Source organism: Typopeltis vanoorti, chromosome 11 (assembly GCF_054136105.1).
Source record: "Typopeltis vanoorti isolate ZY-2024b chromosome 11, IOZ_Tvanoo_1.0, whole genome shotgun sequence".
In the NCBI taxonomy this organism is placed as follows: Eukaryota; Metazoa; Arthropoda; class Arachnida; order Uropygi; family Thelyphonidae; genus Typopeltis; species Typopeltis vanoorti.
Genome location: NC_143559.1, coordinates 16,027,575 through 16,043,244, shown reverse-complemented (window position 1 = coordinate 16,043,244; position 15,670 = coordinate 16,027,575). Strand labels below are relative to the sequence as shown.

At 36.7% G+C, this 15,670-nt stretch overlaps 1 protein-coding gene across 7 annotated transcripts in view; it reads left to right on the top strand.

Annotated features, from left to right (window-relative positions):
* LOC150101326 (tau-tubulin kinase homolog Asator-like) overlaps nt 1-15,670 on the top strand; it is a 324,567-nt gene that overhangs the window by 136,311 nt on the left and 172,586 nt on the right. For all 7 annotated transcript variants that reach the window (XM_090400432.1, XM_090400438.1, XM_090400431.1 and 4 more), the window contains one exon: nt 8,840-8,987. In XM_090400432.1, coding sequence (XP_090256558.1) covers nt 8,840-8,987 — 148 coding nt within the window. The remainder of the gene's footprint in view (nt 1-8,839; nt 8,988-15,670) is intronic.

Here is a 15,670-nt window from a genome sequence, read left to right as displayed (position 1 = left end):
GATATTTAAGTTGCAGCACATGGGTTTGGATGTCAGGTTGGTCAACTGGATTCAGGATTGGCTGTCCGATAGGTATTAGAGAGTTGTGTTTGGTGGGGAAGTTTCAAGGAAGCAGAAGGTTACAAGTGGGGTCCCACATGGCTCAGTATTAAGACCTATGTTGTTTAACCTTTATATCAATGACATTGTCAGTGGATTGCATAGGGATATTCAGTTGTTTGCAGATGATGTGAAGCTGGGAAGGGTTATTAGTAATAGTGCAGATGTGGTAGCCCTGCAAGAGGATTTGAATAAGCTAGATAGATGGGAAAATGAATGGGAGTATTGGTTTAATGCAGCAAAATGTAAAGTCTTGAGGTTTGAGGCACATTGATGGGACATTTCATACTCTAGATGTTTGCAGATGATGTGAAACTGGGAAGGGTTATTAGTAATAGTGCAGATGTGGTAGCCCTGCAAGAGGATTTGAATAAGCTAGATAAATGGACAAATGAATGGGAGTATTGGTTTAATGCAGCAAAATGTAAGATCTTGAGGTTTGGGACACTTCATACTCTATGGGAGGAGTTGTACTGTAGGTAATAGGGGAGACAAGAGATCTAGGGTTGATGATTGATAGAAACCTGAAATTCAGGGGACATTTTGCAAAGGCGGTGCAGTTCACACAGAAGATTGGTGAAATACCGAGAAGGACGCTGACCTGCAGATACAAAAGAGTTATCGTTCCATTGTATAAAACGCTGATCAGACCACACTTAGACTATTATTCTCACATTTCGTCCCCAGGATTTGAAGGGGATAAATTAACTGTGGAAAGGGTACAGATGCAGATAACAAAGATGGTTTCAGGACTGTACAATGTTAGTTATGAGGATCGGCTGAGGGAATGTGGACTGCAGAGTTTGGTAGATAGAAGAAGGAGAGGTGATGTGATTGAGACTTTTAAACTGTTGAGAGGTCGTTACAGGGATTTCTTTCGCTTGGTTGAACAGTGGAAAGGAGTGATGACAAGGGGCCATCCCTGCAAGTTACGAATGGAAGCTGTGAGCAAGTGGGTGAGGAGTTGTTTCTTTGCATGGAGGGTGGTTGAACTGTGGAATGCATTGCTTGATAGAGTGGTGAAAGCTGGAACGGTCAAAGAGTTTGAGTGGTATGATAGGCTTTGTGTTTCCTAGGATGGATCTCTCGCAATGAGTCTTGATAGACTTTGTGTTTCCTAGGAAGGACCTCCTAGGAAAGATGAGTCTATTGACTCCATGGAGGCCTGAATAATAATAATAATAAAAATAAGCTATGTTGCTATGTCACACTGGGTAAAACATAATAAAATGCTCAATATATTAGATAAATTAGACATAGAAGATCATGTACTTAAGATTATAAAAATGATTTACACCAAACAGAAAATGCAGCTGTTTAACTCTGAGACTTCTGAAGTGAAAATAAAAAGAGGAGTTAGTCAAGGTTGTATCCTTTCACCAAATCTATTTAATATCTATAGTGAGACAGTGATGAAAAAGATTGAAAAACAAACAATAGGATTTAATATCAATGGTATAAAATACAACAATCTTAGATATGCTGATGATACCATTCTAATAGCAGAAAACAGAACAAATTAATCAAATTACTGCAGCTACTAATTGAAGAAGGTGAATAATTTGGATTAGATATAAATGCAAAAAAGACCAAATTTATGAAAATCTCAAAAGAAAGCAGATCCGAGCCAGAAATATTCATAAACAATATGAAAAAATTGAACATACAACAGAATACAAATATTTAGGCACCTACTTTACTGCAGATGGAAAGCAAGATAAAGAAATAAAAATAAGAACAGCCATAACTGAAGATGCATTCTGGAAAAATAAAGATCTGCTCAGAAGTTCTCTGAGTATCGAGACAAAGGAAAGAATGATAAGAACATTAGTATGGCTAATTTTCACATATGGAAGTGAGACCTGGATATTCAAGAAGAGAGTAAGGCAACAGATAATGGCCTTTGAAATGTGGTAATGTGGTGCTATAGGAGAGCTCTGAAAATCCCATGGACAGAACATATGACAAATACAAATGTCCTACAGAGAGTGAGAACACAGAGATCTTTATTACAGGAAATGATCCAGAGAAAGATGAGATTGGCAGGACATGTACTGAGAGGCTCAGCAGGACAGAGGATATTAACAGTTTTAGAAGGAAAAAATTATGGGAAAAGGATCAAGAATCAAAATATGAAGGACATGGCTTGAAGATATAGGATCATGGACAGGATCACATGGCTATGCAGAAACAAAAAGGAAAGCCACCAACAGAGAGAACTGGAAGGACATGGTGCTGCACCCTCTCACTGAGGAAGCTACATGAAGAAGGTGTCACTTTTAAAATTAATCAAGTTGGCTCATAAAGAATCATCTCTGTTTTCTAAAAACTGTAGCACCGAGTCAGAGTTTATAAATTTAATTCAAACAGGCACCCTTTGATAGCCAACAAACTTCTGTATGGAGCAGCAAGTGACTGAATTCTTAATCGTTTTCAGTACAAAATTGTCAAAACAATCTTTCATTCATTGAATGACTTTTGATTTTGTTGACTGCTGTAATTACATAATGTAATGACCTGTGCCTGTGTAGGCAATCACTCAGGTATTTGGCAACTAAATGTTGACAATGAATCACACAGTGTATAATGAATATATTTGGCACTGCCTCTTTGAAATATGCAATAAAACTGCGATAGCACCCTACCATCGCTGGTGCACTATCAGTAGCAACTGACAAGATATTATTCGGAGGGATTTCTTTTTCTTTAAAAAACTCTTCCAATGTGTGAAATATCGATTCTCCTTTAGTGTCAGTTAGCAAATTTTTAGCACATAATAATTCTTGAAATTAAATTAAAAATTTAATTAAAAATTAAAGAAACAATAGAAAACAATAGTAATATAAAGATCCTAAGACAAACATTAATGGTTGGAACAAAGGAAATAGCTTCTGTAAGAGGAAAAAATGGTGAACTTATAAGAAATAGAGGTGCAGTAATCAAAAGAATTCAGGAATTTTATACTGAACTCTATGAAGACTAGGACCGAGACATCCAAGAATCAACTATGGATAACTCGAGTGAGGAAAAAACTTTTGGCAAATCAGGCACATTGTAATGTTTTGTTTGTAGGTGACTGAATCAAGCCGTATTTCAAATATTCAATGTATATTTCGTCTTGGGTTCAGCCATGATATTAACTATAATTAGATGGGAATTTAACTAAATTGTACTTACCGAGTGCAAAATTTAAGGATGTAAGTGAGAATATTAGAGCACAAATACAGAGGGTGAAAGAATTGATAGTTGTGGCGGGTACGAATGAATTGAAAGGAGATAAATTTTTTGTGAGAGAGGACTTGAAAGTATTGTTAAAGGTAGCGAAAGAAAACAGAGTTAGCATGGTGAGTCCGTTGCCGCGGTATGACAGAGAGGAGTTTAGGAGGGCCATAATTGCGAATGACTTTATGCACAGGTTATGCAGACGGTGTGGTGTGGAATTCGTGGACGTGTGGAATGAGTTTGATGGGTGAAAAGATTTATACAAGATGGATGGCCTGCATTTGAATGGATTTGGTGTGCGGAGACTGGAAAAAGTGTTGCTGAATGAAGTGAAAATGGATGTGCAGAACCAGGGAAACTAGAACTACCGAGGAGGGGCGGGGGGGGGAGTGGATATGCGGACATCAGTGAGACAGTTGAGTGTAAGAATCTATATAATGTACCCGAGCCAGTACTAAGGACAAAAAATGGGAATGGGATATTTAGAATAACGCATCAACATAGGGGTGGGACAAAGGGGTCACTGCACTTCATGTATACTATATGTCAGGAGTATTAGGAACAAGAAGGAAGAATTTTTGGTCTTGATTTGCTCTTCCTGGCCACAGGTTATTGGCATTAGTGAAACATGGCTGATGGAAGATGATATAGTTAGTGGGATAGAATGTGTAGGTTATATAGTGTGTTTAGGAGGGACAGAGAGAATAAAATGGGGGGAGGGGTGTTATTGATGATAGCTGATGACTGCAGCCAAGGAGAATTGAAGTTGTATCGCAGATAGTGAAAAGAGCTTATTTGAGGCTATTTGGTGTGAGATTGAGACTGGCAGAATAAAATATGCAGTTGGGTGCTGCTACAGACCAGGTGATGGAATAGATAGTGGAGTTAATGTGCATAAACAAATTGATGAAATGAGTGGAAGAAGGGTAATTATTATTGGGGATTTCAACTATGGTAACATTGATTGGAAGGAAGAGAGGACACATGTGAGGAAGGAAATGGATTTTATTCAATTATTAAGGGATAACTATCTGAGACAGCATGTAATTGAAAATACTAGGAGTGTGAGAGTGCTTGACCTGGTAATAGCATCTCAAAATTTGACTAATGAATATGACCATGTTGCCACCTATTGGTGAGAGTGATCATAAGGTCTTGACCTGGAAGGTGGCTAAAGGTGTGGAATTTTCGGTTAAGACAGGGTATATGTGGAATTACCGTGCTGGCAAGTATGACAAGCTGAGGAGATTGCTTGGATCAGTGCCATGGCATGTACAACTGCAAGGGCTGGATGTCCATAGAGCATGGGAAGTGGTCAAGGAGCATTTACAGGAGGTTATGGCTATTTGTATACCTAAGGTCCGAATAGTAAAACAAGTATGGGTTAAATGGATGAATAACACCATTAAGCTTGAGCTGCAAAAAAAAAGAAACAACTGTGGAGGGAATTTAAAGAAAGGGGTGACCTGCAGGCACACGAACAGTATAAAGTGCAGGCCAGAAGTGTAACGAGTGTGGTAAAAATAAGTAAAGCGGATTATGAAAGGAAACTAGCTATGCAAGCTAAAGAGAATCCCAAACAGTTCTTTCAATATGCTGCAAGCAAGAAAAAAAACTGTACACGGCAAAATGATTTTAAGGAATGATGATGGTAAGGAGGTCACTGAATCAGTCGATATAGTGGAGTTACTGAGCAAGCACTTTGCAAAAGTATATCATCCAGGTGGTGACATTGAAAAAATGAAGGAACCATTAGTTTATATGGGAATTGTGATGAACGAAATGGAGGTGAATAGTTTATTACAGAACCTTAATGTGAATACCTCTGTGGGATTGGATGGTATACCGGCACGGGTTTTGCGTGAAGCGACTAAAGAATTATCAGTGCCTTTGACCATGTTGTTTAATCTGAGTCTCGGGTCTGGTTTAGTCCCGAAGGCGTGGAAAGAGGGGAAAATAGTTCCACTGCATAAAGGAGGATCCAAGACTACGGTTGCAAATTACGGACCGATCAGCATATCAGGAGTCGTTGTCAAGGTCTTGGAGAAAGTAGTGAAGGGAAAAATACAGGAATGGATTGATGAAAATGAGATACCATATTGGGGGATTGCATGGCTTTGTGAAAGGTAGATCATGCCTCAGTTACTTAAGTTTTATAACAAGGTGACGGTTGAACTGGATAATGGGTTTACAGTGATACTGCTGGACCTGGCAAATGCGTTTGACAGGATACCACATGCAATTCTAATCTGTAAACTACAACATATGAGAATGGATATAGGGTTGGTTAGATGGATAGGTGGGTGGTTGATGGAGAGATATCAAAGAGTAGTATATTCAGGAGTAGAGTCCAAATGATGGCCTGTGACTAGTGTTGTGCCGCAGGGTTCTTGGACCTTGGCTGTTTAATCTGTTCATTAACGATATAGGGAAGGATCTAAGAGGAACAGTTCATTTGTTTGCTGATGATGCCAAGTTGGGTAGGGCGATAGTGAATGCAGAAGATGTCAAAATCTTGCAGGATGGCTTAGATTGGAGTTCTGGGTAAAGGAGAATGGATGTCAATTTAACGTGACAAAATGTAAGGTTATGCATTTTAGGGTGAAAAGATTAGTAGCAGTATACCACATTGGTGGAACTGTACTCCAGGAGATTGATGAGACCAGGGACTTGGGAGTGTTGGTGGGTAGGGAGATGAAGTTTAGGGGACACATTGCAAAAGTAGCTAAATCAGCTCATCAACTCACTTGGTTGTTGAAAAATACCTTGACGAGTAGAGACAAGCAAGATATTGCACCTCTGTACCGAGCCTTGATAAGACCTCATCTCGACTACTGCGCCCAGATTTGGTCACCTCGGTTCCTTTTTGATGGGGAGGAGGTGGAGAGGATCCAGAGGCGAGTGACTAAGATGATAGCGGGTCTATGGAATGAACCATATGAGAACAGGTTGAAGATTTGTTGGTTGCAGAAATTAGTTGATAGGTGGAAAAGGGGAGATATGATTGAGACATTCAAATTGCTAAAGGGTTTCTATAGGATTAATTCAGAGGATATTTTTGAGATCAGGACTGGTGGTGGGAGAACTAGGGGACACGTATGGAAGCTTGGCCAGAGTAGTTAGCAGGGGTGTTAGAGCCGGGTTCTTTACTTTTAGAGTGGTAAATGAGTGGAATAAGCTGCCAGAGTCTGTTGTGGGTGCTATGACGGTGAGCGAGTTCAAGGCAAGGTATGATAGATACTGTGAGAATGTCGTATAGTTGTGTGGAAATGATGTGTAGGGTCTCCCTCGATGAGTCTACGGACTCCCTGGAGTCGCCCGTAATAATAATATTTATAGTAATATACAGTGAACAAGTCATGACATGCACATGTTCATACTGATGCATGCTGGACTTGTAAAATCCCAATCACTTGAAAGTGCACACCTGTCAACACTTTGCTTTTTAAAACCTGTTGTCGGACTTCAACACTGATTGGCTGCATCTTGCATTTTGTACTTTTCTTTGGAAAATAAAGCAACCATTATGATCTTTAGTTATATTATACAAGTTATATCATCAAAATTTTTGATAAATTTTTTTCAGTACCTAATTTTTGTCCTTTATATACTTTCACTTTCCTCTTACTTCAATTCAATGCCTCTTTTTGCTCATGAGGCCACTACCATCCCCACCCCCGATTGTTCCAGTGTCCCGGGGGGGGGGGGGTTAGTACCACCCACTTTGGGAACCACTGATCTAGATGATTTCAAACAGGGAAGAATTATTGGAAAGCTTGAAAAAGGCTGCAGAATTACTGATATTGCCAGAGAGTTTGGAATCTCACATAGCATTGTATCTTGGCTCTGGACAGCTTTTCAAACCAATGGAATGTGTTCCAGACATTTGCTAAGAGGTTGCCCTCCATCTACCTTGGAGCATAGACAGATTTTTGGTTATAATAGCAAAACATAATTAATACACCACAGTAGCTCAGCTTGCAAGTCAGCTCCATTCAAACACAAGTACGTGGATATCTCGACAAACTGTGGCAAGACATCTGTGAGAGAATGCCTATACACCCAAAGGCTATAGTTCATCATAGAGCACATTTTTAGTGGTGCTGTATCTATAAAAAAATGGACAAGACACCAATGGGTTAATGTACTCTTTACAGATGAGTCATTTTAGTCTTTTCTCTGATTCTAGATGACACTTGATCTGCTGTGAAAGTGGTACTGCTTACCATCGTGAGAATTTTCTTGAAAGGGGTGGATAACAGTGGTGCTGAGGTAATGGTGTGGGGAGGAATTATGCTTAATGGATTCACCAGGCTACAAGTGCTGGAAAAAGGGACTCTGACTGCTGAATGATATTGCAATGAAGCTCTTCATCATGTTTGATTGTTCCATGGTGCCATAAGCAAAGAATTCATTGTTGTGGTTGACAGTGCCATGCCAAATCGTTCACGAGCAGTGGAGATACTTCTGGAGACCAAGAATATTAATTGAATTGAGTGGCCAGAATGCTTCCTCAGATCTCAGTCTCATAGGAACACATTTGGGATGCAATGGGAAGATGTATTGCTGCTCAAAATTACCCTGTTCCTCCTCCAGAAATACTTGCTCTGAAGGAGGAATGGATCAGATTGCTTCAAGAACTCTTGAATCATTTTGTGCTAGGCATGATATGACGTGAGAGCTGCATCGCAGTTTGGGATGGACATATTCCATATTGCAGTATATCTGTGCATAGTTTTCTATAAGCACTGTACATTAATTTCTTAACCCTTAGGAAATTTAACTTTTTTCAAAAACATATTGCAATTTAATTTGTAAGAAATTTATAACAGATTGTTTGTGTAATATAATTTATTAGTATGCTGGCAATAAATTTATGTCCACATTTGACTTATATCTTTATCTCTGATTTCTATCTTGATCGTTTGTTACTAGCATCATAAAATCACATTCCCTCATTCTGTTCTTAGAGTTGACAATATTGTTGTGATATTACTTAATTCTGAACCTTTCCCAGAAGCCCATCCATGGTTTAATGTACTACAGGTTTAAAGAAACCTTTTGTGGATGAGAGCAACATAAAAAAAAAAGTCTTTTAAGAAAGTTGAACCAGTTTGCTAATTGTCCACATCACCTTACTTGAAATCATGGCCCTTTAAGAGGTATGTTTTCTTGAAACAAGCCATAACTGTAAAAGCACATGCAGAACCAATTAAAGAGGCTATCAAAATATGTAGATTATTTTGTATTTATATAGGAGTCGTTTAAAGATGATAAAAATGCTAAAAAGTTTAATGCAGTAAAGATGGGAAAAATGGTTTTAAAAAAAGCCTTTCTTCCACAGTAAATAAAAATATATATGCTAATAATGTATACACAAATGCAAATATTAGGGTCGAGGTGAATTTATTAATTAATTTAATGAATAATATTTTTATACATTTTTTTGTGATGTTGTTTACTAATCTGTTGACATCAGAATTCTCAAACTAAAATTTAATTGGTTACTTACATTCAGGTAAAGAAAATTGGAGGTGGTGGTTTTGGCGAAATATACGAAGGACTAGATTTGGTTACCAAGGAGCTTGTTGCACTGAAGCTGGAATCAGCCAAACAAGCAAAGCAAGTGCTCAAGATGGAAGTGGCTGTGCTCAAGAAACTTCAGGGTAACTAATTAGCACATTTTATATAGTTATAAATTTAAAATTTTTTTATATATGCATGTTTATTTCAGTGTATTCATTCTATAGTATAACTCTTGGTTTACTTGCAGAATTCCTGTACTTTGTATTTATGTAAAAGATATTAATAAAAAAAGAATTCATTCATATAATTTATCCCTCTTTGTCTCAAATGAAGAAATTCTTAAACTGATCTCTCATACTTTTGAGAGATTAGTCAATTTGATTCTTTGTCTTTTAGGTAATAAATGTTGCAGACAATTTATGCTATTTGTTCACCATGTATTCTTTTGATTGCCAGTACAGAGTTAAGGATATCCAACAAATTCTAGACTAGGCTAGATAAGAAGATTGGAATAATGTATACTAGAATGGGAGGGGTGGGGGGACATCAAAAACAGAACTGTTGCTGATTCCTGTTATTTATTTTAGATAGGTATTTGCATGATATAGTTCATCATCATCATCACGAACCATGGGCTCACTGCCCGTTGATGTCTGATGCCTGTTTCATTATCTTCTTCCACCTTTCTTTGTCCAGTGCACAGTGTCGCAGTTTTTGTACACCCATTCCACACCAGTCTTTTATATCGTCTATCCATTCTCTGTATGGTCTACTCATCTGTTTAAACCATCCAAAATACCAAACATAAATATCTTTATCTTCTGGTCCTCACTCATTCTACAGATGTGTCCAAATAATTGCAGCTTCTGTTTTATAATCTTCTGCATTAGATTCTCTTTTGGTTGTATCGTCTGATAGAGCTCTTCATTGGTGATTTTCTGTACCCATCCTATTCTTAGAATCTTCCTGTAACAAGTTCTTTCAAATGCCAAAATTCTTTTTCTTGATTCCTTATTTATTACCCACGTTTCAGATCCGTACAGTACACCGCTGAAGATGCATGTTTCCAATACTCTTAGTTTTGCTTGCAGACTGATCACTTTGCTTTTCCAGATGTTACAGATTTGTTCTTCCCTTTGCAATCCTGATCTTTATTTCTTTTTTACAGTTATATGTCAGTTTACTTCCTAAATATGCGAATCGTTCTACATTTTCTATATCAATTCCATCCACTTGTATCTTTTGTTTCATGTTCTTCTCACCAAATACCATTGTCTTTGTTTTTTCAAAGTTCATAACAAGTCCAAATCTCTTCCCTTCCTCATTTAACAGTTTCAGTGTCTTTTGTAGTTTTCTTTTTTACAGTTATATGTCAGTTTACTTCCTAAATATGCGAATCGTTCTACATTTTCTATATCAATTCCATCCACTTGTATCTTTTGTTTCATGTTCTTCTCACCAAATACCATTGTCTTTGTTTTTTCAAAGTTCATAACAAGTCCAAATCTCTTCCCTTCCTCATTTAACAGTTTCAGTGTCTTTTGTAGTTTTCTTTTTTACAGTTATATGTCAGTTTACTTCCCAAATATGTGAATCGTTCTACATTTTCTATATTAGTTCCATCCACTTGTATCTTTTGTTTCATGTTCTTCTCACCAAATACCATTGTCTTTGTTTTTTCAAAGTTCATAACAAGTCCAAATCTCTTCCCTTCCTCATTTAACAGTTTCAGTGTCTTTTGTAGTTCTCTTTCGTCTTCTTCAATAATAACAATGTTGTCTGCAAATCTCAGATTGTTAATTCTCATTCCGTGTACAGATATTCCTTTGGCATTTTCTTTCATTTTATCCATTGCTCTTTCTAAATGTGCGATGAAAATGCTTGGTGATATTGTGTCTCCCTGTCTAGTACCTCTGCTTGTTTTAAACCATTTCTCCAAATCATCACCTATTCTAACTGCTGCCACTGCATTCTGATAAACATCTTTTAATATAGCTATTAGTTTTTTATCAATTCCATAGGATTCCAGAACTGCTAATGTCACTTTCTGGTCAATACTGTCAAATGCTTTCTGAAAATCAACAAAGCAAATATATACGTTTTTGTTTTTTCTCCTAGTTTTCTCTGCTATTAACCTCATTGTCAAAATCTGTTGAATTGTAGTTCTATCCTTCCTAAATCCTACTTGCTCATCTGCAAGGTATGCTTCCAATTGTGTTCTCAATCTTTCTATCAATATGATCATCATCACTTTACCAAAGTGACTTATCAAGGCAATTGTTCTATAATTTTTACATTCTAGCTTATTTCCTTTCTTGTATAATGTTACTGATATTGATTTCACCCATTCCTTTGGCATTTTCCCTTCTTTCCATACCATATTACATAGTTGCTACATTTCTGTAACCATACTTTCACCACCATATTTAATCATTTCTCCAGTAATGTTATCGTTACCAGGACTCTTGTTGTGTTTTAGCTGTCCTATTGCTTTTTCTACCTCTCCTCTTAAAATGTTCATATCATGCTCATTACCTGGTAGTGATATCTGCTTCAATTCTTCAGTCAGTTTCCCGACGCTATCTGAATCTAGTTTTTCTTAATATAACTCACTACAGTATCTTGTCCACTGCTGTACAATTTTTTCTTTATTCATATACTTTGCCTTTTTCATCTTTAATTGTGGTCTGTTTTGGTTGCCACTTTCTATTAATGGTTCTGATCATTTCGTATACCTCCCTTGTTTTATGCTCTCCATAGTACTGTTCTATATTGTTTCATTGGGCTTCTAACCATTTTATCTTATCCATTCTGACTGCTTTTTTCACCTCATTACACTTACTTCTATATTGCTCTTCTATTTGTTTTGATGTATCCCTTCTTATCTTCAACATTCTTTTCTCCTGTACTAACATCAGTGTTTCTTGTGTAATCCATTTCTTCTTGATCTTCTCTTCTTCTGGTACTGTTTCTTCAACTGCATCTTCTATCGCCTTCATTACTCTTTTCACTCTTAAATTCGAGTTTTTTTCTTTCTCCACACTTTTAAGTTTCTCTTCTAACACTGTTCTGTACCTTCTTCCTATTTCTGCTTCACTTATTCATGCTGTATCTCTTCTATTCTGATGTAGGGGTTTATATTTATTTTTTAATTTCATCTTGATGTTTGCAATCATTAAACTATGTTCCGAGTCTATATCCGTTCCTTGAAAAGTTCGACGTTGCTGTACTGATGATATCCATCTTCTTTTAATCATAATCATATCAATCATCTTTTTGGTTTTCCCATCATTCGATCGCCAAGTCCATTTTCTACACTCCTTTTGTTGGAATCTTGTGTTACAGATCATCATCTTGTGGTCCACAGCAAATTCTAACAATTTTTCACCTCGTTCATTTCTTTCTCCGAAACCATATTTTCCCATGACTCTTTCCCAACCATCATTATCTATTCCAACTTTGGCATTCCCATCTCCTTCAATAATTAGCACATCTTGCTTTGGTATTGTTTCTATTGTCTCTGTCAAATCTTTGTAGAATAAGTCAATATCCTCATCTGTGCTGTCAGATGTGGGTGCATATATCTGAATTATCGATATGTTGAATGGCTTTGCCTAAAATCTTGCTATTATGATTAGTTCATTAACTGGTTTGTAGCCTAACAGTGCCTCTCAAGCTCTTTTGCTAAGAAGGAAGCCAACTCCTGCTTTGCGCATGGTGTCATGTCCTGACCATATTACTTCGCATCCATTGATCTCTCCAGATGATGTCCATCTCATCTCTGCCAATCCTAGTATATCCTACTGATATCTCTTCATTTTCTCATGAAGTAGTTCTAATTTTCCTGACATCCAGAGTGTCCGCACATTCCACGTTCCTACTGATAACAGTTCTGTTAGTTTCAGTTTCTGTTTCCTTTCGGTATCCCACTTTTCGATCCAACCCCAATCGCTCGATTGGTATCGCGGGCCTTGTTTATCCTGGCGATGCCCGAGCCAGCATGTTGTAGCTGTTGATTGTCTAGGCATCAGATAACAATCATGTTTTTTCTTTACGGTCAGAGCATCGACACTCATCTGACCAACCCTCCTCCTTTATCCAGGCTTGGGACTGGCATAAGACCCCTAAGGATCCCATGGTGGAGTTATAATTTAGTTGCAGTATTGTAATATTTAGGTAGGTAAAGTAGTGTTAAGTTGATACTTTCTTTTAATACGTTAATGCAAGTACTGCATCATTTTCATGAGACAACTAAATGTTATAAAAATTCTTATAAATAATTTATTTATAAAAATTCTTTTAATATATCAAATTGAAAACTTGCTGTTATTTGATATTGATAATATAATCTGCCAAGGATAACCAATAATTATGGTCCCTATTAAAATATTACCTATACCAAATAAATCAAAAAATATACAAATGCTTTTTAAAGTAGGGATTCTGTATAAATGTTAGTCACAATCAAAAAAGGACAATTAATATTCATTAGCTATTGATTGACATTTTTGTCCAAACAGTGGTTGTTAAAATAAGTTACTCTCTTTAGAATAACTGTGCTTTTTCCATACGATAGTTTCAAAAAATGTACGATCTTCTCAGCTTTTTTTGTGATGCTCTCAATCCCACTGTTTAAAAATTCAGCTTTATTTATTATTATTAAAACTTGAGTAGTACCTCTACTATAAGAAGGGTGAAGGAGCAATATACCACCAATGTAATCATCTTACATAAAGAAGGCAACTGCAAAGAAAGTGTTCAGTAGGGACGTTGACACTTCGATTCTGTCCTCTCATAACTACAATATCCCTAAATAGTATGATTTGCTTTCTCTATAGAATGCACATAAAAGAGAAAAATCAATATGAGCTCACTCCTGAGGACATGCCAAAAATGATCCCTCTACATGAGAATCCACTAATTTAAAAAATCATGCCTCCAGATCCATTAATAGATGGCATGGATACTTTGTTTAATATATATAGAATAACTAGTATGCATAGTGCCCTAGAGGAATACCAGTTTGATAACATCTGGATATTTCTCCTGAAAATATTTCTAAAGTGGAATTATTGTGGATTCCATCAAAACATCTATGATATCAAGGCTCTCTTGCAGAAGTATAAACCAACCTGCTTTTGCCTACAGATACTTAAGCCCATTTGCTTGTCTGCTTTCTCTATAGAATATATAAAAGAGAAAAATCAGAACTCATTTCTGAGGACATGCCAAAAATGATCCCACTAAATGAGAATCCACTAATTTAAAAAATCAATAAAAATATAGATAAAATAAAAACAAAAAAATAAAATGTTGCCACTCTCGATAAGAACAGGACAGGGAATGAACCTGCCTATGGAGGAGTTGCAGTCCTTGTGAAAAATAATACCCTCTTCCAGCAACTCCTACTAATACAAACATAGAGGCAGTTGCATATTTGACTCTCAGTCTGATCTCTAATAAAATTATGCTGCATTTTTACCTCCTGCTGTGGATATCTTTCAGGCTTACCTTGATATCATATTGCAATTACTACCCCCTTTACTTTTAATGGAGGATATAAACACACAAAACTCTTTGGGGTAGTGCCTGAACTAATATCAAAGGAAAAGTTGTGGAGTGTGCTTCACAACAACCACCTCTCCCTTTTAAACACAGGAAACAACACCTTCTTCCATATGGCTACCCAAACATTCACTGCCATCAACTTAACTGTCTGTTCAACTTCCCTTTATCCATTTTTTAAGGGAAACTGATGACAACTTATTTGGGAATGATCATTTTCCCCCGTGATATCCACTCTTCTGCATGGGTAACCATACGCTACATCACAGATATGATGGAAAATCAAGCAAGATGACTGGCTGGCCTTCTCTCCCCCTAACAGAATTGATTCTACTACAGTCATCTCCTGTCAGCAATGCAGTGTCATATGACAGTGTATTACACTAGCTGTCACAACTGCAATTCCCAAAACATGTAGTTAGTTTCCACTTTTTTGCATTGTTGCAGTCAAGAAAGTATTCTGGATTCAGTACACATCTTCCATGAACATGTGTACTGAATTACTTCCAAAATGATGAATTACCCTTGGTTACTTTACTTCCAAAAAGAGTAACCAAGGGTTAAAAAAGAAGTCCAGGAAAAAATCACTAATTCTCCATTCTTGAACATATTGGATGCTGAATTGTGATATCCCAATTGCTGACACTGTTGGAGAGATTTTTGCTAAAACATCAGCAGTACTTCCTTATTCCCACAAGTTCCTTGCCAAAAACTGTAAAGCAGAAAAACAACAAATTCTCATCAACAATTCTTCCTCAAGCCTCATCAAACATATAGACTCCTACTTAAAATTAAACGCATTTTGTAGATAAACTTTCAAACATTGAAATTTCTCCAGCTATGTTAGCCTGTTTAGATGTAGTTTCATTAATTACCAATGTCTGTTGAAGAATCAATAGATATACCTGAAAACTTATTTCCTCCAGACATCATGCATCTCTTCCAACATTGGCTAAAATATTCATTCTTCACTTGAAAAGGAAAATTTTATTACCATATGTAGTAAAAATATGGTCTTGCAATGGGCTCATCTATTGTCTCTAATGGATGGAAAAATATGAAGAATCAGCTATAGCTCAGACAAACTTAAAACTACATGTCTGGTGGAGGTATGTGGATGGCATCTTTATCATTGGGAAATACACCTACAAAGACCTGGAAGATTTTGTATATTTTCTGAATAATCAATATCCAAAAATAAAATTCACATTTGACGTAGAAAAGAACAGAAAATTGCCATTCCTAGATATCTTTGTCA